Source organism: Patella vulgata, chromosome 7, assembly GCF_932274485.2.
Source record: "Patella vulgata chromosome 7, xgPatVulg1.2, whole genome shotgun sequence".
NCBI classification, from domain to species: domain Eukaryota; kingdom Metazoa; phylum Mollusca; class Gastropoda; family Patellidae; genus Patella; species Patella vulgata.
This window is the reverse complement of record NC_065885.2, coordinates 16,351,958-16,376,737: the sequence shown is the minus strand read 5'-3', so window position 1 is coordinate 16,376,737 and position 24,780 is coordinate 16,351,958. Positions and strand designations below refer to the sequence as shown.

General features: G+C 34.4%; 1 protein-coding gene across 2 annotated transcripts in view; it reads left to right on the top strand.

Annotated features, from left to right (window-relative positions):
• The first annotated feature begins 464 nt into the window (after positions 1-464).
• The window catches only part of LOC126828588 (reelin), a 50,410-nt gene continuing 26,094 nt past the window's right edge, over positions 465-24,780 (top strand). Inside the window, exons 1-30 of one of the 2 annotated variants that reach the window (XM_050558454.2) lie at positions 465-486; positions 1,796-2,005; positions 2,682-2,910; positions 4,516-4,586; positions 5,002-5,107; positions 7,066-7,162; positions 7,315-7,366; positions 7,807-7,906; positions 8,810-9,350; positions 10,185-10,336; positions 11,157-11,308; positions 11,788-11,900; positions 12,209-12,429; positions 13,288-13,416; positions 13,840-13,949; positions 14,120-14,183; positions 16,186-16,419; positions 17,080-17,241; positions 17,645-17,884; positions 18,379-18,678; positions 18,793-18,930; positions 19,340-19,526; positions 19,670-19,875; positions 20,126-20,285; positions 20,457-20,627; positions 22,368-22,582; positions 22,998-23,146; positions 23,570-23,777; positions 24,036-24,280; positions 24,391-24,579. In XM_050558454.2, coding sequence (XP_050414411.2) covers positions 480-486; positions 1,796-2,005; positions 2,682-2,910; positions 4,516-4,586; positions 5,002-5,107; positions 7,066-7,162; positions 7,315-7,366; positions 7,807-7,906; positions 8,810-9,350; positions 10,185-10,336; positions 11,157-11,308; positions 11,788-11,900; positions 12,209-12,429; positions 13,288-13,416; positions 13,840-13,949; positions 14,120-14,183; positions 16,186-16,419; positions 17,080-17,241; positions 17,645-17,884; positions 18,379-18,678; positions 18,793-18,930; positions 19,340-19,526; positions 19,670-19,875; positions 20,126-20,285; positions 20,457-20,627; positions 22,368-22,582; positions 22,998-23,146; positions 23,570-23,777; positions 24,036-24,280; positions 24,391-24,579 — 5,158 coding nt within the window. In that variant the 5' untranslated portion in view covers positions 465-479. Of the gene's footprint in view, positions 487-1,166; positions 1,213-1,795; positions 2,006-2,681; positions 2,911-4,515; positions 4,587-5,001; positions 5,108-7,065; positions 7,163-7,314; positions 7,367-7,806; positions 7,907-8,809; positions 9,351-10,184; positions 10,337-11,156; positions 11,309-11,787; positions 11,901-12,208; positions 12,430-13,287; positions 13,417-13,839; positions 13,950-14,119; positions 14,184-16,185; positions 16,420-17,079; positions 17,242-17,644; positions 17,885-18,378; positions 18,679-18,792; positions 18,931-19,339; positions 19,527-19,669; positions 19,876-20,125; positions 20,286-20,456; positions 20,628-22,367; positions 22,583-22,997; positions 23,147-23,569; positions 23,778-24,035; positions 24,281-24,390; positions 24,580-24,780 lie in introns of those variants that run through there. The other variant, XM_050558452.2, reaches the window with a different exon arrangement.

The following is a 24,780-nucleotide window of genomic DNA, read 5'->3' as shown; positions in this document are numbered from 1 at the left end:
AATTTTTTTTATCATTGAAACCATTAATTTGAAATAAGAGAAGTTTATATAATGTTTTTCTGACAACCCGGATCCAGACCTTAATTTAAAAACTTGTGTTATCAAATTTTGAAAATAATTTGTTTTATTTGTATATTAGAAAGTATTTGAAACTGTGTCATTTGATTATTGAAATTGATTACTCAAGGTTCCAATTATGGTTACATTCCAGCAACATTAATTTATTTTTGTACTTCATGTAAGTGTTTAGTGTAAGTTGTGTGCAGGAAACTATTAATTGATATTGGCGAAAGGAATAATAGAATGTGCGTCGTAAAGAGGTAAAGTTTGTATTGAAGGAGAGTATTAGAAAAATATAATTCAAGAAAAGGGACAAACTAATTATTCTCAGGAATAGAAGTAGACATAAGTAATTGAATGGTTTTATTAATATGATGCTCAAGATTTTATATGTAAGTGGAAAGTAAACCTATAAAGACATGTATGGTAAGTATTTCTTTCATGTATTTTTTTCAAACTTTAATTAAAAAATAATAAATTAAGGAAGCAGAAGCCGGTTGTGATTACAATAAAAAAAATCTTGTTTATAGATGATACTGGATTATGTGTGAATAAAGCAAAAAGTAAAAACCGTTGTTTTTTTATAAATAAATTTAGTTTATAGGCTACAGTTTTACTACACAAAAAATAAAGTCAGTATTTCATGGAAAATGCAAAGTTCATAACCTTAGTCAAAGAATTGCTGACATAGTATATTTACATGTAATTTTCTTTGATTGTGGAATATTATTGTTTCTAGGTTAATTGCAAATTTAAATGGTGAAATAATCAGCTGATTAATTTCTTTCAATTGGTATTCAAAATAATTATATGTATGTAAAGCTTGTTATAATTAAGAGAGCATGTTATAGTTTTAAAAACCACTTAAATATCAGCTCTGGTGTAAACCTGAACTATTAGCTCTTAACACTTTTGTGAAGTATTCAATTTCCGAGACATTTGTCTTAATAGCCATAAATAACAACATGCGTCCACTTGAGAAAAGTGACAATATTCTGATACCACAAAGATTAAATCACATGACGTCATATGAATCGCCCTTATTTTATTTTACGTAATAACATTTTTTTGATTCGAAAGAATATATTAATGAATATTTTGTCAAGACAGTGCGTTTATTAATGTTCTTGCAGAAGAAAATAATTAATAATGGTATGTGTTGAATTAATGACTTTTTACATCTAATTTATTTACTTGCATATTGTTTAAGCCAATGATTTATTTCGGGTTTTTTCTGTTAACTCTCACAGAAATCAGTAATAATGGTATGTTTAAATAATTACCTTTTTGAGGTACTTGATGTAATTTTCATTGGTTTATAATTCTCCTTTTCTTTAAAAAAATTATTATAAATTCCATAAATTTTTAGTCTTTAGGTTAACAGTTGGGCTTGAGATTTATTTTAGGTGTTGATCTATTCAATTGAATACAATTTCCATATTTTGATGTCTAAATAAATGTTGTTTGTTCAAATAATGTTTTTTTTTCCAAAAAATTTATTTCCTTATGATTATTACCTTTTGCAAATTATGACTTATTTAATTGAATTACAAATTCTAGTACATTTTCAGAAAATAATAATTAAAAAAAATTTGCATTGCTTAATTTTGGAAGGGAATTGTTTGTGTGAAATATCACATTATTATTTTTCTTGATGTGAAATATGACAACATGAAGGAAATACCCAGTAATTTATTTTCTAATATTTTGCTATATGTTAATTCTCTGTTTTCAGTGCTCAATATGAAATTACTCTTAGTCTTCAGTCTAATTCTGGTTGTCCGGGAGACAAATGGATTTAATCTTCCACCAATGGCACCGTTTTTCTTCCTGTGTAATTATCATGGTAACGTTCAAGAAATGGGGGTGGAGAGAGGAGAGGTCGCATTAAGTGTCACGGTGAAGGGAGATCCAGAATTTTATATACCAGGACAATTTTATGAAAGTAAGTGATTCAACAGATAAATTGTCTACTGACAGAATCTTTGTTCTGATAATAGGGTGCCTTAGGTCTGAAATACCCATCACAGAGTGGGCTTATTCCTAATTGGTATCAAAATGAATAAAAATGCTAAAAACCAACAGTAACTCCCAAAATATTTAATGATAGTTTGTTACACAAAACAGTACCATTAGTTGGTGGAAGCCAACAAAAAACATTTTGAGAAACATTAGTTAGACATACATTATGCAAGAGCTAAATCTGCCTATTTCAGGTCTTTCTTTAGGCCTTTAATGCTATCTAAATTTTTAATTAGACATTAATGAACTTATCCAGACCATAATCAACTCTCGATGTGATTGCTAGCCTGCAATATTTTCTGGATTAGAATCCGATTTGCTGTACTTCAACTTTCATTCATGATTTAATCATGAAATGGATAATCGAGACTGTGTTTTTTATCGTACTGACTTTAGTATGGATGATCGAGGCTAAATTCTCGGTTCAGAGTGGATCAGTTTGACTGAAATATTCAGCAAATTCCCTTTACATTATCTAGTTTTTAACTATTATAGTGACAACTGCCAGCTCTTTTTTTTAACCTCCCATTTTAAGGATAAATTAATAAATATAATATTTCGAATCCTAGAATATGTAAAATAAAAATCTTCTTTTTCAGTTACTGTGACATCTAGTATGAATTTTAATGGATTTTTTCTAACTGGTTTATATTCAATATCAAACAAAGCAATGGGGATGTACGCCCAGCCTGGTGTACAGGGTAACCAACCTGTCGGCCAGAATCTTATGTGTTCTATAGTGCATTCTCATATGAATTATCTCCCAACACATGAACTGTCATTTGTGTGGATAGCGCCAAGTGCTGGGATGGGTTGTGTCAGCTTCTTGTAAGTACATGTTCCTTAATTTCATAATCTTCACCATTACACAAAATGACAGTAAATAATGTTATTTCACAAATGAATTATAGTAATGTGTATCATGTTAAGGTATTCACTGTGTCCAGTACTTGCACATTTTGTTTGATACTTGTCATGGTAATTTGTTCATTTTGCTTGATACTTGTCATGTTTATTTGCTCATCTTGTTTGACACTTGTCATGTTAATTTGTTCATCTTGTCGGATGTGTTTCATGATAATTTGTTCACTGTGTTTCTTCCTGATCGTATGATACTTAATTTGGTCATCTGTGTTATGCTGGCTCATATCAAGATGTTTATCATGATTGCAACTGGCTCATGTTGAGATGTTTATCATGTTTGGTGCTTGTCATGTTAACATGTTCATCATGTTTGCTACTGATAATGTTAAAGGCTCAATACCACTCTTGTTGTAACTGAATAATATGTCCCAATCTTTATTCTGGTCAACAAATTGTACTATTTTAGAATGTTTCAATTAATTGATGATACAAATTTCATCTTAACACACCTTATTTAAAAAATTTGAAAAATTCAACATAATGGTTTTAAACGTCTAACGTAAACCTTTTCAAATGAAACTTCGATTTAAAAATATTTTCGAACCCTCTGAACAAGTAAAATAGGATGTAATGGATAATTTACACAACAGGTAGGACACTTAAACATCTAGTACTTAGATAGAGATATTATTTATTTTCTGGAGCTTTCAAGCCAGCAAGGGTGTTATTGTCCCTTTAAGATGTTTATCATGTTAAGGTGTTCATCATGTTTGCTACTGATCATGTTAAGATGTTTATCATGTTTGCTATAATGTTAAGGTTTTCTTGTCCTGTTTAGGTATTCACCATGTTTTATACTGGTCATGTTTATAATGATATCATATTAAGATGCAACATGGTTAATACTGATCATGGGACATTCACCATGTTTGATGTTGGTCATGTTTAGGTGTTCATCATGTTTGGTGCTTGTCATGTTAAAGTGTTCATCATGTTTGGTGCTTGTCATGTTAATAGTACGTGCAGGGGGACTGCACCACACACAAACATTTACCTAAGACAAATTTACAGACAAGGCACAATACGCAGAAATTGCAAACAAACGTACATATCAGATCAAGTGAATGGATCTGGGGGCTAGCCGTAAGGTGTTCATCATGTTTGGTGCCTGTCATGTTTTTAGGTGATTATCATATTATTTGGTGCTTGTCATGTTTAGGTGTTCATAATTTATGATACTCGTCACTGTCTATCATGTTTACTTCTGGTCGTGTGTGTTAAGGTGTTTATCCTGTTTGGTGCTTGTTATGTTAGTGTGCTCTTTAAACATTCAGGTGGAATTGGGGCAAACTGGGTCTAGATTAAAGACCTGTTATTTATTCAAATCTTCTGTTCAATCCTGTGTTGATATATTTGACAAGAAGTCGGATGACCTCCCATTACTAAAGAAATTGTAATTAAAATTTACATTACCAAGTTAGTCGCAAAATGAATTGATTAGTGTATAGAGTGTATGATATTTGTTGTATATATAGCTTACTTTGGTGTAATGAATGTTTCTGTTTACAGGGCAACAGCCAATCTACAACAGCAGTTATTATTTAAAGATACAGTTGTTTTACAGCTGTGTGAAGAAGGAGGTATTATTAACAAGGATTAATATAAAAAGAAATTGAAACCCATTCAAATAAAACTTGTTAAGTTTGTGATCAGATGTGAATACTTCACATTTTGAACAAAAAAAAGAATCATGCTTAGATATTTAGGATATATATTTTAGTGTACATGTAGAATAATATAGAATTGAAACATATACAAATAAAATTTAAAGATTAAGAGAATCTTGCTAATATATATTTTTGTAAAATAGAGAGAAGCGGCGACATATTTAATTTTAGTTATAGATTGACAATATGTCTAGATGAAAATTTAGATCAGGAGTAAAATGTTGTTATTGTTATCCAATATTTTTTTACATTTCAGTTCATCTATCTAAATAAATTTGTATTCATTTATTTATTTATTTACAAGTTTTCTATATTTTATTTATCCCAGATGCCTCTAAAACTCCCCTTAGACCAGACTTAGCTGAACTTCATTCTGAATTAGTTATTCTTCGAGATGATTTTGATTCTTCACCAACTTTTCGACAAGATTTATGGTAAATATGGATATTTTCTATGAATATTTCCAAGCCTGACTCAAATACACTTAAAGAGGTATTATTTAAGAGCTAAATCTGCCTATTTCAGGTCAACAGAATTAAATATGATTGACAATTAATGATTTAATTTAAAAATGGATAATTAAGACTTTGTTATCTTAACAGCAGTAGCAATGACAATTCAGACTACAGTGTTTGGAATGAAGTAATTTGACTGAAATTATCAAGCCTGGAAATAAGGCACCTGTCACAGACAATGTCAGGCACAGATTCAGGCTTTGTCAGGCACAAAACCTCTGGTGCCTGTCATTTTGTCTGGCACTAATTTGTCCTTTTTTTGATATTATAATACATGTCCTGCACCAAGTAGAAAATGTCAGGTACTATTGCATTAGTGCCTGACCTTTTGTCAGGTACATCTAAAACCGTTATTTCCAGACCTGATTATCTGTTTTAGCGATAACTGTCAGCTCTTCATCTAAATATCTACATAAAGCCTCTTTAACTATTCTATATTTCCTTTTTTCCCTAAATAAATTAATTTTAAATTTCTCTTAACTGTAATGATCCATGTAATTAATATTATGTTGTTGATGATGATATGATACGTTTTCTTGAAGATATTTACTTGTAATATTTATAGGATCAAGGTCATGTACATGTTGTCTTTGTTAGTGGGATTACTAATCAGAAGTCCGGATATTATTAATTACAGAACTACAAAACTTGGAGATCTTTGTTTATTAAAAATTTATTTATTTTCTTGACTGTCAAGCATCATAATTGAAGCGTTCACTAAAACATAATATCAATAAAGAAAGCTGACATTTTCTTTGGTCACATGATTTGCAACCATCATAATTAAAATGTTCTCTCTATAGAAAAAGCTTAGATACTTGTTTTAAAAACTTTTTTATTGTTTGTCTACATAGGCATTCAATCAGAAGATTTCTATATGCCCACATTTTCATCACGTTTTTAGCTTGTGAACCCTCTACAGGTCACAATTTTTATCCAATTTTAAGATCGGTTCAAATATATCACTGTTACACCATAATGACGGTTGATTTTGAATTTCGTGAAAATGGGACCGAACCTCCTGTCAAAATGGTCACCCTACATACACCAATAGTGTAAAAGTATGTAATTCCAAGGTTGTGGACCTTCTAGAGTTCACAATTTTTATCTGACTTTGATGAAGCTTAAAATATATGTTTATATCCAAAAGATCTGGCTTCCTTTCAATATTTGCACGTATCGTACCCTAAATTCCTGGATTATGGCCAATGATTGTACGAAAAATCATGTTTTTAGCTAGTGGAACCTCTACTAGAGTTTACAATTTTTGTCCGATTTAAAAAAAAATGTTTTAAATATATCACTGTTACACGATAATGACAGTTGATTTCAATATTGGCACATATCGGACCCTGACTTCCTGGATTATGGCCACTGATTGTACGAAATATCGCTTATTTTTTTAGCTGGTTCTCTGTCCATCTCTTACAAAATGTTGGTGTATCTTGCATTGCAACCACTTGGTTAATTAAGCATCCTACTTTAAATCAATAAAGAAAAAAAAAGCTTGTCTCAAAAATGTCTGTACATGTACAAAGAAATGTATTTCTTATACAATAAAATTGGTCTTGATTTAAAATGTAGTTTATGGCTCCTACAAAAAGACTCCTTTCACATGTGTCCTCTATTTAAACAAAACTAAACTTTTTAATAATACAAGTCTGATTTTTATAGGCCAATTAACATGGATAGAACACAAGGATATTAGTTTCTATCATCCCCAGATCTTCTCCATTACCAGAATTTGAGTCAAAAAGACACCTTTTGTTACCTTTTTGTTGAGATTGCTTGTAAATTTCTACATTATTGGTCTTAAGGGTATTCTAGGGCAATATATTTTTGGATAAATTAATGCAGAGGATATGATTATATTATAGGAAGGTAACAAGAGGTGGTGAAGTATCAGATAAATGTGGAGTTGTTCTACATGGTAACTCAGCTGTTTTCTGTGAGAAAGAAGGACAACGTCAATTGGTAGATATATTTGATAATATAGCATAAAGATATAGGCAGTCTTTTATCGTATACACACTATTTAATTTCTTTTTTATTAATCATACTTTACAATTTAACTTGTGAATTTACATGAAGATTGAACATGTACATAAATGATAAATCTTTTTCAGATAACTGTGCCGTTAAATACAACATCTTCTAAGATTCTACAATTTGCTGTGTGTAAGTAGAAATATGAACATGTAGTGTCATCAATCCTAAAGAGTATACAAATTCCATAAATATGAAATAACAAATTAATGTAATAGACCATGGGAAAGGTATCAAAATAACTGAGGAGGTAATATCAGGTGTTTTGAAACAGTAACCATACTCTGCCTCATGCATGACACTTGCCATTAATGTTATTTAATAACACATATATTGGTAAACAATAACTGCCCAGTGAGTGAAAGTGATCGGCAGTGATAGAAGATTGAAATTTCTCTGCCTTGTAGCCTTGTAGCTACCACTGTTCATCATGTATTTTGTACATGGTGAACAGTCCATATGCCGATTACACTAATTTGCCGATACTGTTTTTTAGGACTTCAAATTTTATCTAATGGTTTGGATTGTTTGTACTTGGTTTTATTTTATTCCATGTGTGTTTTATGTTTCAGCTGCTGGATCATGTGGTAGACGTGACAGTCAAGATAAAGATATTGTTGTATCTTATAGTATTGATGGTTGTCAAAATTTTATAGAAATAGAGAAAGTCAGGTAGGCTACAATATATGTACCACACTTATACAATATATTCAGAAGATCAGAAAATGACAGTTTTTAGTCTACCTACCATTGTGGGTTTCTCCGAGTCCTCTGGATTCCTCCCACTGCGAAAGACGACTACGTGCAATCAAATTATTGAAATAAAATTATTCCATATGTTAGTCCGGAATGACCTACCGGGTAGTTGGTTTTGGATGGATGTCAAACCCTCTCTCTCTCTCTCTCTCTCTCTCTCTCTCTCTCTCTCTCTTGTGCCAAGATTTTATTTGAAGGAGAACGTCAAAGCCTTCTAATATTTGAATAGTTACATACTAGTCACAGACTTTCAAAATTGATAATATCTGAGACAAGTGGAAGGTTTCTCTCTTTAGTTTTTTCCATTAAATGGTTTAGGTGACGGTGAATAATCACTCTCCTTTGTAATTTATGGCAAGGTCTGCAAAAATGAAATCCATATGGCCACAACAATGTGAAAAGTCTACCTACATGTAATATTATATAAGTTTATCTCTGGAATAGAAATCAAAAACATGTCTTTTTGTGAGAGTTTAGTCAATGAATGTAGATTGACTTTGATTAGAATGTAAGTAACAGAACAGTTTTGAAAAGCTAGTTTTAGTTGTGGTTTGTGAAAACCTGTAACAATGCTATCCTCGAGCTATTAAAAATTTGATACGTGATATTTTGAATTTGAGGTATCTAAATTGAAGGACAGAGAAAAATAGAGAGTCACCTCTGCCTATAAGATTTTCATGTATATATATATATATATATATATATATAGTTTGTCTGTTTGCTACTGTAGTAAATATATTTGTTTGTTAATGATGTAGGTTTTTAGATTCCTTGTTATGCTAAATATTTTAATTCAAAGAATTTATTTTTCCACTTCAGGCCACCAACAACATCAGCAACAGAGGTCCATATGGTACATCTTCCATCAGAAGCTAGAGGTCAGGGCATTTGTATACAATGGCGGCAACTGCCTAATCAAGTACGCCGTCTTCCAGAAATTCCAGAAGTTTTGGCACAGGACGAACCTTACAATGACAATCCATGGTCTCAAAATTTCACAAACTACAACACAACATATCCATACAATTATGATGATGACAAAGAAACCACAACACCTGCTATTGATTTAGATCGACCACTGAACTATGATAATGCGAAGTATTATGGAGGAGCTAAATCTAAGAAAGGAGGAAAATACCCAACAGCACCACCTTCCTTACCTTCCCCAGCACCTCGACGGTTAGATAAACCTAATGATCCAAGACCAAGTCAGGATGATCCATCGGGAAGTTATAAAAGCTGTTGGGCAATTGATAATATTTTAATCGTAAATATAGCTGAACCACCAAAATTATTAATAGACGATTTTGATCCTGTTGATCCTAGTAACTGGTTGTTCTTCCCCGGTGCTAATATACAAGTACGTACCAAAACTGTATTAGGATACTAGAACCTTTTCCTGAATTTTAAATCCTGGTCACGCTAACACTCCCTCCTTATCCTGGATAGTTGGATGTTCATGTGGTTTAACATGTGTGCTATAGATCTGTCTGTCATTGAGTTAAATGACGTGGTTTCGAGTGGACACTTGTATTTGACAAGGAGTAAGGCAGTCTGTCCAACCTGTTGAGTTTCTTCCCACAGCTAAATCCCTTAAGTGAATTATTGAAATAAAAATGAACCATGTGTCCTGAAATGACCTAGTTTGTGTCATGTAGACATTAAACCATATTTCTCTCACTCTTTATTTAATTTTTTTGCTCATGCTTAATCAGTTGGTACAAAACAGGACCTATTTTAAGGTTATATTTGGGCTTCTGTGAAAATTCCCAGAATTTGACTTCACATAACACGATTATACGTTTCATTATCATTAGCAGCCCCAAAAAACATCCAAAGTCGATCCAAAGGCAAACGAACCTTCACTGTCAGCTGTACCTGACGATGTTCTGCAATGTACTTTTCGTGCTTTAGGTGGTTGTGGGAATATGTCAACAATACAAAACTTTTGAAACAGAATCGAAAGTGATTGATGATGATAATGATAGCTCAGTTCCCCCGATACAATCTTCTCAGATTCACAAAGCTACATAACATTTTTTCAAAGCATGGATTTCAGATTTTCAAAGCACAGATTTTTTATCCAGAGGCACGTCTGTGACTGTAGGCGTGTTAAAATGGGCCCTGTTACTAAACACTAATAGTAGGACATTAAACCCAATTTCATTTCATTCTTAATCTCTTTCACTTTCAGCAAAACTGTCATTCTGATGAAAATGCTATATATTTTACTGATAAAAATCAAACATTTAATTATATGGTGACTCGGGACCTTGACCTTTCTCCATATGAATTTGATGAGGACAGTTTGCTTACTGAAGACTTTGAATTCAAGCAGCAACCGGGGTAAGTAAATTGACAGATGATATGATCTACCATCTTTACTCAATCTACCAGTGATTAAAACTAGATGTTATTTTCGATATGTTTCTTCAGCTCTTAAAATATAAAACAATTGTGTTCTGGACCCATACAGATACCCATACACCACATGATTTTTTGCCCCACTCTTTCTTATTTTGTATGCCACTAATACTGTCATACAAATTTTAATAAAGTACAAATAATATTGAAGAAATTTAGAAATTGAATTTTAGTGGGTCAAATCTGAGGTGTTTTCATGTCAAGGGTTTTTTGTGGTGGGGAGCATGACTCATAAACTGAAGTGTTATGATTTTACTAGCACTAATACACAAGCTAGTATGTCCTCACGATCCTCCCCACCACCAATCCTATGATTCAGGTACATGAACTCTTAAATGGCATTGATTGTTTACTTTGTTGAATTTCTAAGGCATTGTAGACATAAATGTATATAACCCGACCCCCCATTTGTGCTCTTCAGCTGGTTTGATAATATTTCTCTGATATGATTAGGAGATTGGGTGGTCGAATGATTTAAAACAAGCTCTTTAGATGGTTTGGATTCCATCTCCTGCTTGTACGAGACAAGGATTAGGCCTGTCCAACCTATGTGTAGAAAGGAATCGCAATAAAACTGAACAACACGTTACTCCTGAAATGACCTAGTATGTGTCGAGTTGACATTAAACCACATTTCTCTCTGTCTCTTTCTGAAAAATCATGAGAATATCTGTAGGTAAAGCCTGCTACAAGAAAATAATATGAAAAGAAAAAATCAAAATGTGAACAATTTTTTTTAAAGATGGGAGATAAGAGGAGGTCATGTAGATGTTACATGTGGTGAAATAGGGACAGGGAATTCGATGGTATTTGATGCAGATGGTAAACGTTTGGCCTGTTCACCATATATGGACACAACAGAAGCGGGAAATCTTCGATTTTATCTTGGTATCGGTAAGCTTTTAACTTCAGATAACCAAAATATAATGCTAGTATTGATTATAATATTATATAATTAACTTCTTGAACAAATGTGGGGGGTTGGGTGGCTGAATGGTTAGCGTGCGCGCGCTATATCATAAAGTCTGTCATTGAGTCGACTGGTGTGGTTTCGAACCCCCAGTTGTACGTGACAAGGAGTAAGGTCGCCTGTCCAACCTCGTGGGTTTTCTCTGGGTCCTCCGGTTTCCTCCCACTGCTAAAGACCCCTACGCGCAAGCGAATTATTGAAATAAAACTAAACCGTATGTTAGTCCCGAAATGACCTAGTTTGTGTCGAGTGGACACTCAAATGTGAGTAGTATTTTGTAAGCATAAACTGCATGAGCCAAGAAAAACGGGATATCATTCACACTGTATCCTCTAGTCTGTAACTTTGTTAAATTCCAAATCAATTAAAAAGATATTTCTATGTAACTATTTTTTATTCAAAGGATCTGGTTCTTGCAATCCACCGGGATCAAAAAAAGCCTCCATTTTAGTTTATTTAGAAGATGAAGCTGGACAGACACAAGTATTGCAGAAACTAGAAACAGAGAGATATTTGGTAATTTTCTTTAATTAAAAGCACAATCTGTTATTCTCAGTTTAATTCACACAAGAATACAATATCAACAAGTTTACATTAAAAAATAGACTGTTTGTGCCTTTTTAAATGTATGATAATTATAATTATCTAGGTGGACGGTTTAGCTGATCCACATTCATATTTTTAATTTGTGGAACATGTGGAACATGTTTAACTTGAGAGGTTAACCAATTTTATAATACCTTGCTTCTTTTCATATTTGTTTTAGCAATTAAATAAATACTGTATGAATATAACTTTATGTTAACTGGTATTCTTATTTGTAGGAACCGCAGTTAGTTTCCATGGAAATAAGTCCTTTTAAGAACGGACCTAGAGCTAGAATATGTTGGATTCAGAAAACACATCGTGGTGCTGGTCGGGATGTCTGGGCTATTGATAAAGTGACTGTCTTGCCCACAATACCTACAGAAATGTCTCCTAATAGAAATCAAGTTATTCAATTTAAAATCAATTTACAGTGTGGGATCAATACACAGAAAAATAGGTGAACAAAAAAAGACATTTGGAATCAGTGGTGTTACATTGTCACGTTTTTGTATTCATGTTTATGTTTTCGGCATTGTCTATTAAAGATACATTCCTGCGTACAAACTGGGTGATTTTATGGTATATATGGACTAAAAACATATTCAAACTAATTAATTTGTCATAATTTTGCTTCAAATCCTTCTCAAACATTGTAATTGCCCTGCTATAAAAATTTGATCAAACCAGGTCATGTTTACGTCACGTGACTTACCTCTCTTGGAAGTCAGAGGAGAATTCATTGCATACATAAGACGATGTTGTCTTTAATCGCTTACTATTTATTACAAATATCGAATCCTAATTAAATTCTCGGATTATCCACTACCCGTGTCTTTTTCCGTCATTTTTATCTCAGAAAGTGTTGTACGTCTAACAATTCATAAAGTTTATCAACTTGTACATCAAGAGCTCAATGTTCGCGTGTGACCTTTGACATCACGCATGCAGAAATTCCTAATCATCGGGCTGTCGAATAGGGGAATTCTTACATTTTTTTCCTGTATACGCTCCATGAGTATTTTTCGGGGAATCCAGTATTTTTCTAGTAAGATTGGATATCTCTACTTTCCATATATACCAAAATTGCCATACTTTTATTGGAAATAACCACCTGATAAATACTTTTCTGGGAACCCATCTTCAAATAAGTTGAAATTCATACAAAAAATTACTTTCAACCAAGATAAATATTTACAACAATTCTATTCTTCATTATGATTATTATATGCTTTGAAAAAGTATGTCTTTCATTATTATATATATGTCTTATCAAGTAGAATTTGATTTGTCCAATCTTTAATTCTTTCTATTTTAGTCTTCAACTAGAAGTTTCTACGAATCATGGATTGGATTGGGTTCCTTTATTCTCCCCCTGTTTACCATCTGCTTGTCATGGTGATTATCTCCCTTTTGATTCAGTTTATTCCTCTCATGAACAAAATGGGTAAGTTTGTTGGATTTATTCAGTTTTATGATGGAATCAAACCATTTTCACATTAATAATATACCCGATTCCTTAAAAATCTATTATCTGCAGCGGAGTTACGGTGGCTTAAGAGAGCAAGATGCTGGCTCACTAGCCTGGGGATCGATAATTTGATCCCAGTGTTGGCCAAGATAATTCAATCGGGATTTTTCGGTGTTGATTACCCTTAACAGCTGTCTAGTCATTCGGATGGGCTCAGGTCCTGTGTACACATTGACGTGCACATAACAGATCCCTTGCCAGTTGGAATTTGATATGAAAGGACACTGTAGCGCCGTTGAGCGGGCAAAACCCATTTCGTTTCATTTCCATGTACTTACCTGCAAAGTAATTGACTAAAATAAGGTCCAGTAATACTTTATGATTTAATACAATTTTCAGATGGGAAAGAATAACTTTACCACTACCATATTTGGTTCAAACACCATTTGTTAGATTCCGTTTTATGCAACCTGCAGATGATCCACAACCAAACTGGGCTGTTGATGATGGTAGGGTAAAAATAAAGCATTGTTTTTCCTCCGTTCTAACAAATTTAATGATTTCTTCTTTGATAAATAAATAGCCTCTCAAATCTTGTTATTACCCCACCTCCCCCTCTATGTTTAAAATAGGACAAATAAATTAAATGTGCTATGCTATTATCCTTTTATTATTTTAGTTTTTATTGGAAATTGTTTATATGGTTGTCATGGACATGGTTTCTGTCATCAGGAAGGCTGTGAGTAAGTAAAGCAACAATTTATTTCTTTGTGAACATAAATTCTTCTAAACCAAATTGCAGGGTTGGGTGGCCGAATGGTTGAACCCAGACGCTAAAGATCATTGAGTCAAGTGGCATGATTCCCCGCTTGTAAGTGACAAGGAGTGTCCAATCTTGTAATTATTTCAGGGGCCTCCGGTTTGCCCATCTGCTAAAGATACATGCTTGTGAATTGTTGAAATAAAATTGAACCATATGGTAGTCCCAAAAAGACCTAGTTTGTGTTGAGTGGATGTTGAGCCCCATTGCTCGCTCTCTCTCTCTCTCTCTCTCAGCCAAATTAATAGCATGTATGCTGGCTTACCTTTATACACATCCATTTGCAGAGTTATTTGTAAATTCGTTTATATATACTATTCAAAAAAAGTAGGGGATATTTGATTTTTAAGTGTTATTAAAGTCACCTAATGAAACTGACGAAGAAACAAATGACAAAATGAAATGAAGTTCACATTCATCGATTTATTCCAAATGATCGTTAGACTAAGTAAGGCACAGACTGACCATTATAAGGGTAAAATGATACCCGGGGTCAAACAGCAAAGTTACCACAGCATCACAACCAAGTCAGTAACGGGTAAATCCTCCTCTGTTTGCCAAACAAGCATTGATCCCACGTGGCATACTCCTAATGAGACGTCTAAGGTCATTTTGGTCCAGATTGTCCCATTCCTGTTGCAACGCAGCAGCACGTTCTTGGACATTGGCAGGACGTTGTTGACGTTGACGTAACCTCTGTCCAAGCATCTCCCAGACATGCTCGATGGGGGAGAGGTCGGGACTCAGTGCTGGCCAAGGTAATGTGGTGATGTTCTGTTGTTGGAGGTAACCTGTAACGATCCTGGCCCTGTGACATCTTGCGTTGTCATCCTGGAAGATGAAACGGCGGCCATGACGTCGTGCGAACGGCACAACATGGACTGCCAAGATGTTGTCCCGGTAGTACTGGCCTGTAACACGCCCTGCAACAACATGTAAAGCCGTTCTTCCAGCAACAGTGATGCCTCCCCACACCATAACAGAACCACCCCCAAATCGATCATGTCTGATGACGTTAACGTCTTGGAAGCGCTCGTTTCGACGACGCCACACCCTCCTACGTCTGTCCAAAAAATCAACAGTGAACCTTGACTCATCTGAAAACATCACATTGCTCCAGCGTCGATTATCCCAGTGTTGACGATCCCTACACCAACGACGTCTTGCCTGAATGTGATGATCTCTCAAACAAGGGATCACGCGAGGACGTCGGGCGCGAAGGTGACCCCTATGCAGTCGATTCCGAATCGTCTGGCCACTCACTCTCACACCAGTGTCTGTTTGAAGACGAGCGCTGATCTGATTTGCTGTGATGACACGATTTCTCAAGGCCAAGGTACGGATAAATCGATCCTGGGCTTGAGTTGTCGCCCTTGGTCGACCTGTGCGTGGTCTGTCCTGTACAGATTGTGTATCACGGTATCTGGACCATAGCCTGCTTATGACAGACTGAGAAACATTCATCGTCCGCGCCACAACCGCCTGTGTTGTGCCGATCTGTAGCATGCCAAGGGCACGTAACCTTTCATTTTGGGTAAGCCGACGCATATCAAAATTTGTTTTCTGGTCACTAAAACAATTAAACTGATGTTTCCACCCTGGAATTCAATGCCACAATGACTGTAACATTCAAAGTCAGAGTCGTGCAAATCTTGGGTTGGACCCCAATGATGATCCCAAGCATCACATGCATTCCATGCGGTAGCTATTGGTGCGTTTGGGCGTCACATGTAACTGGAAATGTTTCTTCTGTTAGATTCTATAGTGACTTTTTTCGTAGTCATTTGCATATTTTAGTATTATGCCCCCAAAATCAAATATCCCCTACTTTTTTTGAATAGTATATAACTTTATTTGATATATTGGGTGTTTCTGTCCATCTTACCCTGCCTGATATTTTTTTAGGAACATATTTTTTATTTTAGTTGTGATTTTGGCTATAAAGGAACATATTGCGAGGAGAGTGTAGTTCCTAATCCATCAACATTCCAAGAACATTTTGAAAATCCTGATATAGTAGAATCCTCTGGATTGGTTGTAATAGAAGGTGGTACAATAGGTTATGATTGTGGTGTTGTAGCATCTGGTAAAGCTCTTGTATTCAATGGTGATGGTTTGAGACAAATTGTAACAACTGATTTTAATACAACAGATTCTTTGTATGTAACATTTTTGTTTTTTTGTCTGTATCTTTCTCAAACAACAAAATAGTTTTTCTCCATTATTTCTGGTTTTAACTTACATAATCAAATATATTGATTTCCTGCCAAGTTAATACTTTTTTAAACCAACCAGAATGTGAGATTTTCTTTTGACGTGAAACATTTCCAATCATTATGCAATTTGTTTGCCCAACCAGAACTTTGGGGAAAGATGACTCCCAAGTCCATGAACATTTTGCAAACATTGCATTGGGTTACTGGAAAACAGATGTCGGATGTTTAGAGGTAAACAATAAAGGGTGCAGTCAGACAACTTACCACTTACTGGTAATTGTTGGTCACTAATACTTTGGTTTATCTCCAATATTTCACCTTTTGGTGCTAGTCATACCAGCATTTAACTGGACATCCATGTCCTGGTATATACAAGTAAGGAGAGATTGGCTACTCGCAGGTTTATTAAATTGGACTGAGATTGTTGTGAAGTACTGTATGCTAGAAACAAAATAACCTAAGCATATAGCATACTTTTCTGCACCTTTAATTGAATGTATGTTAAAACTGATACTTTACACAGTGAACTCCAAAATGTTGTGGAGTGACAGTTTAGTAATCTATGATGAACATATTTTTGTGTAATATCTTATTAATATCCAGGTACCTACAGTTCAGTATTCGTGTTGGTAGTGTTTCTATGACCTCTAAATGTCCTGCACCCTCATCCCCAATGGAATCAGTTGTTTTAGAATTTACTTGTTCTGGAGGTGTTCATTGGGAGTTTCTACGGGAATTCTCAGCTAAAGATTTCAAGCAACCAATGTAAGTTTGAATAATATCAAAGAAAATATGTATGTATTAAGAACTGTAAAAGTTTGTTATCATATTTCTAAAATTGATAAATTTCAGCGCAGTTTGTTATTTAATGGAAAAAACACCAAACGATTTATATGGAAATCACTGGTTTGTACACATAGCACAACATTTCAACAAGTGACCTTTTATAATTTTGTGTTCTGTATATTAACTTCCATCTATTCCAAAAATACAAAATAACGATTATTTTTGGCCAAATTAGGGAATCACTGATTCTACTATCCTCTTGTAAGAATATCCCGTTGTTATAACATTGTTGTACTCTGACATATATAAAAGACGGACAGTCTATGTTTTAGTTGCTTTGTGGGAATTTGTTAACTTAAATGCAAACATTTTCTCATTTCAGGATGGATTCTGTTTCTCTACCAGATTCTGCTAAAAGAGAGTCTTGTAAGTTCCGTTGGAGGCAGATGAGTCATTCCGGCCGTGGTCAAGATGTTTGGGCTATAGATGATGTGAGTCTATCGAAAAAGATGAATAATATGTTGGATGTTAATGCTGCGGATATGAAAGATATGCGAGAAGATTTAACGGCACATCTTGGAAAACTTGTTGATAGTTATTGTGGAGCACCTAAAAGTATCACGTAAGTCAAGCAATTAATTGAAGCACATATAAAATAGTTCAAAAGGCCTATAAATCTATTTAATTATTATGTTGACTAAGAAATTGTTTGTTATTTTATCATTTCACTGGACCTCCCAAACCAGGAATTAAATTTTATAAATATAAATAATAGTAGCCATATTTTATTTCTGCATATTAATGGTATAATATAACCAATACATGTTGGAATTCAAACATGACTAAAGCCTGCCTTCATTATCCTAGATGGTGCAGATAACGTTAAACAACCTTTCATTTTTTCCTTATAAATGTATTTAATTATTATGTTTTCTATTAAGTTGTTTCTTATGCTATCCTTCTATTAGACTCCTCAACCCATGAATTGAATTTTTAAAAATCTATTTAAAACATTACTGAAGTTTGTTTCTACATATTTATTAAATGGCATAATCAATCTGTTCAGTCTGTTGTAAAAAATGCTATGTTTTGATCTATTGTATTCTATCTCTGTAGCTTTGCTGGAAATACAAAAGTGAACGAATCTAGATATTTAATGACAGAATCCCTGAACATTGGGCCATCCCAGATGATACAGTTTGATTTAACAATGGGTTGTGGAACTCCTTATACCAAAGGGATCGATAATCAACTGTATTTAGAATACTCCACAGATCATGGAATAAGTTGGGGTTTAGTGGAAAAACCTTGCCTACCCCCAGATATCTGTAACACTTACCACTCAGGAACTCTGTATCATTATTCTCAATATCCAGAATGGACAAAAATAAATGTTTTATTACCACCAGACACATGGTATGTAACTTTTAAGTATACTTGAGAAAAGTAGCCTTTTTATTTATGTATAATCACCTTCTGGTAAGGCCTGTTTTATCTTTAGTGAAACCTATTGCTTTTTTTTATATTCAGGTCACCACATACTCGATTCCGCTGGATACAACCAGAATGGGGACCAACTGATGCCTGGGCTATTAAAAGATTTTATATTGGTCAACAATGTCCTGATATGTGTAATGGACAAGGTGCATGTGAACATGGATTATGCAAGTAATTAATACAAGTTATATATTGCTCTATGGACACTGTTGGAAAATTACACAATACACCTATATGATCCAGGGGCAGGGGTTGGTGGGAGCGCTGGTCACAATAGCTCATGGCACTGGCTCACTAACCAGATGGTCCTGGTGTTGACTAAGACTGTTCCTCTGGATTTTTAGCCATCTTCAAGTCAGTCTTGATTAGCCCGGTTGTTGCAGAAATTTAGATTTTATGGCGCAAAGAATTAAAAAAAGTATTATTTGTTTGTATTTTTATATTGTGAATTTTAATCTTCTTTTGAAGTAGATTTGTATCTATTTTGTTGTGGTATTCCTGTATCTCAGTTTTGTTGTACTACCTATTATTTAGGTTTTTTGGAGCCTTTTGTTAAATAATTGTTTTTGTATATTTGTAGATGCGATGATGGTTTTGTCAGTAAGAACTGTCAGTCTGACTCCCCAATGGAATCAGTAATACATGCTGATTTTGGTATGAGATATGAACCAGAAAAAGACTTTCGTAAAATAACTGGTGGGGATGTTGTCAAGATTACAGAAGGATGTGGAATTATTTTGTCGGGAGAATCCATGTATTTTTACAAGGTAATTATTCAAATACTTTACCAAGTTTGATTTGCAATTTTTTTTTAACAAATACTATTGATAAATCATTAATTATAGCTCTATTATTCCATTCCCCTAGTTCAAATGATTTTATAGTTTGATGAATAATTTTGCTATTTTAGGATGGTGTTCGTGAACTAGTAACCAAAGATTTGGATACAACATCAGATGATTTTATTCAGTTTTATATACGTATTGGTGGAGGTGATAAGCATTGTACTGGTGGAGAAAAACGAGGCGAATCAGTTTTATTACAATACAGTAATGATGGTGGAATTAATTGGAATTTGTTAGAAGAACTTCACCATACAGACTACAGAGCACCCAGGTAGTTGCAATATTATTAGGATTGAAGTAAACAAAACTACACGAAATATAGCAAATCTTTAATAAAGGTTTTTATATGATTCCAAAATTATGTGAGTCTAAAAATTGTTTGGTTCTAGTTCTAGTCCAGTATGTGCCAAGAAAATTAATATGTTACCATTTGGCATTACGCATGCTCCAACATGTTTTCAAAGGTCTATGTCCAAATTAAAAGAAATGAGAAAGAATACTAAATTGAATAAAATTTTCAGATTTGTCCATCTAGATTTAGCAGATACATCTAAAACACCTAGTACAAGATTCCGTTGGTGGCAACCATCTAATTCTGGAGAGTATCGGGACCAGTGGGCTGTTGATGAAATTTATATAGGACCAAATGAACGGTTACCCCAACTAGAAGATGATTTCGATGTTGGTTTACTTTATTTAAATTTAATTTTAAATTACTGAGATTTATATCTGTTGATCAGATATCAATTATTCATATCAGATTAAGTGAAGAATTTACAGTATTGATGCCAATGACAATGAATATTACACTGATGTTGGTTCTTTTGTGAGCTAAATTATTTTGTTTTACAGAATAACCCAGATCCATTTGAATCTGGTAATTGGTTAATGGTAACTGAAGGTGTCAATGGTAAATATTGTCAATCAGGGATGCCAGCCATGGTTCTTGGTAATCAACTAAATGATAAATATGCCGTAACGAAAGATCTACAGCTTAACACAGATGATGTTATACAATTTAAGGTAAACTAACTTATCGTAAAACCATAGATAATCAAACGACTACAGCCTAGTATGATCTGGGGGCGAAGTTGTGGTTCTGAGAGAGCCTGTCAATTTTAAATTGTTTTAATTCTTTTATTTTTTCTGAAATATACTCAGCCAAATTAAAAACTTGACACTCGGGATTTTTGGGACTAGATTTTTAATATTTGGTTTATGGCAGCTATTTTCGTGTTATGTTGTGCACAGACGACCTTGACATCAACAGAAAGCAAGAATACATCTCGCCGAAAGTCCTTGACATTGATAACGTTCGTGATGTCACAGTACCCCCCAAAATGAAATTCACAGACTTGGAGAACAATCGGAATAAAGTGTTTAGTAACGGTTGTGACCTCCTCTAGCGTCTCGTACTGCCACACAACGTCTTCTGATGGATCTCAGAACATTAGTAAACACTACCTGAGGAAGACGTCGCCACTGCTCAGCAAGAGCATGTTGAAGGTCCTGCAACGTCAGTGGTGGATTCACTTGCTGACGAACACGTCGACCCAGTTTGTCCCAGATGTGTTCAATAGGATTAAGGTCGGGGCTAAGTGACGGCCAATCCAGGACTTTGACACCGGCATTTCTTAAAAAATTCTGGGTAGCAATTGCTGTATGGGGTCGAGCATTGTCTTGTTGAAACGTTAGTCCAGGCCCATGTCTCTGCATAAACGGAAGAAGAACAGGTTGCAAAATCTGATCCCTGTACTGGACAGCATTTAAGTTCCCTTGGACAACAACAAGAGGAGAACGTCCATGTGCACAAAAAGAACCCCAAACCATGACGCTGCCGCCACCAAATTGGTCAACTTCTCTGACGCATACTTGAGCGTAACGTTCACCTCGTCTGCGGTACACTCGGACCCTGCCATCGGCAAATCTCAAAGTGAATCGAGATTCGTCACTAAAGACAACTGAATTCCACTGTCTTTGAGTAAATCTTATGTGTCTTGTGGCCCACACAAATCAGTTACTGCGATGAAGAGGTGTCAATATTGGTCCATTATAGGGCCTCCGAGCTCGAAGACCAGCAGCCTGCAAGCGATTTCGAACAGTTTGTGCAGTTACCCTTCCACCAAACATCTCTCTACTTGTGGAGGTTGCAGTGACAAATCTGTTTCTAAGATGACGTAATCGTATTGCTTGATCTTCCTGGAGTGACGTCACACGTGGCGCTCCCGCCCTTGGGCGGTCGGCAATAGTTCCAGTTTGAAGCACTCTCATTCTAAGATTAATTATTGTCTGGCGTGAACAATTAAAGGCTCTTGCAACAGTGACCACAGACTGACCAGCATAGAGCCTACCTATAGCACGTAGACGTTCTACATTTGAAAGGCGCAGCATTTTCTAACAAAGATGAAAATAACAATTTTAATTTGTTTTTCCAGTTCAAGTTACGTGTGCGTGTTCAGTTTAAGCAAACTTGCATCAATTGACCTCATGAGTTTGTGTTTGCACATGTTTTTCAGGTTTTTCATCTTTATATGCTCAAAGTCACGTGATCCACGTGACTTTACAATTTTATGAAATTAAAGGCGTCTTACTACTTACTATCGTTAGAAACACTTTAAAATTTATTTGACTTACCAGAAAAAAAAATTTGTTGAAATTCATCAGTGTCAAGTTTTTCATTTGGCTGAGTATAGATACTTGGAAGATATTAATAAAACACAAATCTGTCTGCTTGATTTTTTGTATGATTGATCTTGTCTACAGATAAATGTTGGGTGTGGTAGTAGATTTAGATGGGATTATCCAGTAATGTTACAGTATAGTCAGGATGGTGGAAGAACATGGCATCTAGTACAGGAGCCATGTTATCAGCAACAAGACTGTGATGGTGATTATACTGAAGGTAGTATATATTATCCTGGTACACATGGTGCTTGGACTCTTATTGTTATACCTGTTCCTGAAAAGATAGCTCAACAGTAAGTCTCTTAGTAATCTGTTTCTATGTGCACATTAAAGTGGCTATATCTTGTTGATTTTGGTCAAAAATAAAATTGTTGGTTTCATTGGAAAACTATACACGCACGCTGGAATGAAATTCATATTGTATTAGCTGGGCAGTCAGATAAGCAAACCAAATGATGGCTCAAGGACTCTTCCCTGGACTAATTGTTAAACTAATAATTACATATTTGGAAATTATTGAACAGCCATCAGCAAATTCGTACTTGCATTAGTGGGTATACTATTTACATTTTTATTTCGTTTGTTAGATTGTAAATATCTATATTGTCTACATGAAGTTTTATTATGTAATTTTGAAGTTATTTATTATCATTATCTATTCAAGTCCATCCTTATTTTGACATTATTCATTATTGTTATCTATTCAAGTCCATCTCTGTTTCGCTGGTGGCAACCTGGAGATATGACTCATAGTTTTGCATTGGATGATGTTTATATTGGTTCACCTTGTGATGATAACTGTAATAGAAATGGTGTCTGTAAAAGTCATCAATGTCAGTGTGATGAAAATTTATATGGTACGTTTAACAATTATTTTGAATGAAACCTACTGTATTGTAGAATAGAAAACATTCCCTGATTGTAGAAATTATGGGCATAGCTTCCTCATTATGGCCATGTTTATTCAGAAATTTGGAGACTATTTTTTTTAATAAACAATATTTGTTTTAGAATATCTGAATGTGATTTGGAAACCTTGAAGGGAAACTGAAAGTTTATTTTTCTTTGCAAAAGTGCCATTATATACAAGTAGGATCAGTCTGAGACTTGTATGTGACCAGGTTTAGGATCACCATGACTAACCCTGTTGTCCATTTAGGTACTTTGGACATGTGCTGCAGTGAATTATTGAAATTAAGATGTACTGTATGTTAGTCCTGAAATGACCTAGTTATTGTTCATTGGGTTTCTCTCTTTATTTAATTTATTTCTTTTGTTAGGTCCAGAATGTCAGTCTGATGAACCACGACCAATGGGAATGCTTGATCGATTTGATAATAGGAATCAACCAACAGCATATTGGAATAAAATTTTGGGAGGATATTTAGGTAGGGGATGTGGTATTGTTGATTTTGGTAACTCTTTATATTTCAACGGACCAGGAACTAGAGAAGCCAAAACAGATGCTTTAGATACAACAAATCTTAGGTAAGAAATGTATTTGAAAGTGGTTTAATTACACGAGGAGTTAATACTAGTTGAACAGTTTCTGTTTCTTACCACTGTGACTAATGCAGGTTTATTTTCACTGATGCTCAATATGTTATATTGGTTTTCTTTTAATGGTAATCTCCTAAACTTACAGATTGGGCAACAAACGGTGACCATGGATCCAATTGGCCAGACTCTCTGACCCAGTTAGTGCAGAAAAGTAAAACGTTATATCCCATTTAATTTATTTTATAGAATGATACAGTTTGTGGTAAAGATTGGAGGAGAGAGAAATCAGAATGGCTGTCGTCAACCTGAAAACCGTAATGAAGGGGTCATAGTGGATTATTCTACAGATAATGAGATAACCTGGAATATATTGAAAGTTATTGAACCAAAGATTTATAATACAACAACTCAGGTGGTACAGGTTCAACTCCCTAAAGATGCTAAAACCAATCATACAATATTCAGATGGTGGCAACCACTGGGTCATGGAGGTGAGCACACGTTAATTCATTCGGCAGATATGAAACTTAAAATAATCAAAAGATTGTTTTAACCTGTAGAGTATTAATAAAAACATTTTTATATTAATCAACTTTTCAAGGTATGCCGAGAGCAGAATGGGCAATAGATAGTGTTTTGATTGGTGTAAACGACACAAATACAGTTGGTTTCCAGGATAATTTTAACATGATGATGCCAGATCCTCACACCTGGTTCCTCGCAGATAGTGCTGTTCCTAGAATTACTTGTAACTCTAAAGGAAATGCTCTTGAATTCAGCTCAAATACAGGTATGTAATACATTTGACAGTGTTAAAATACAACAGAAAATTTGTTAGCTTTTCAAACTCACCACAAATGAAAAGGTGTAGTAGACAAACTACACCTGCATCTTATATGCACATGCACATGCACATTTTCTACCATAGAACCAATAGGATTATTGAATTAGTAGTATTAGCAGAATGTGAGAGAATCTATCATTATTCATT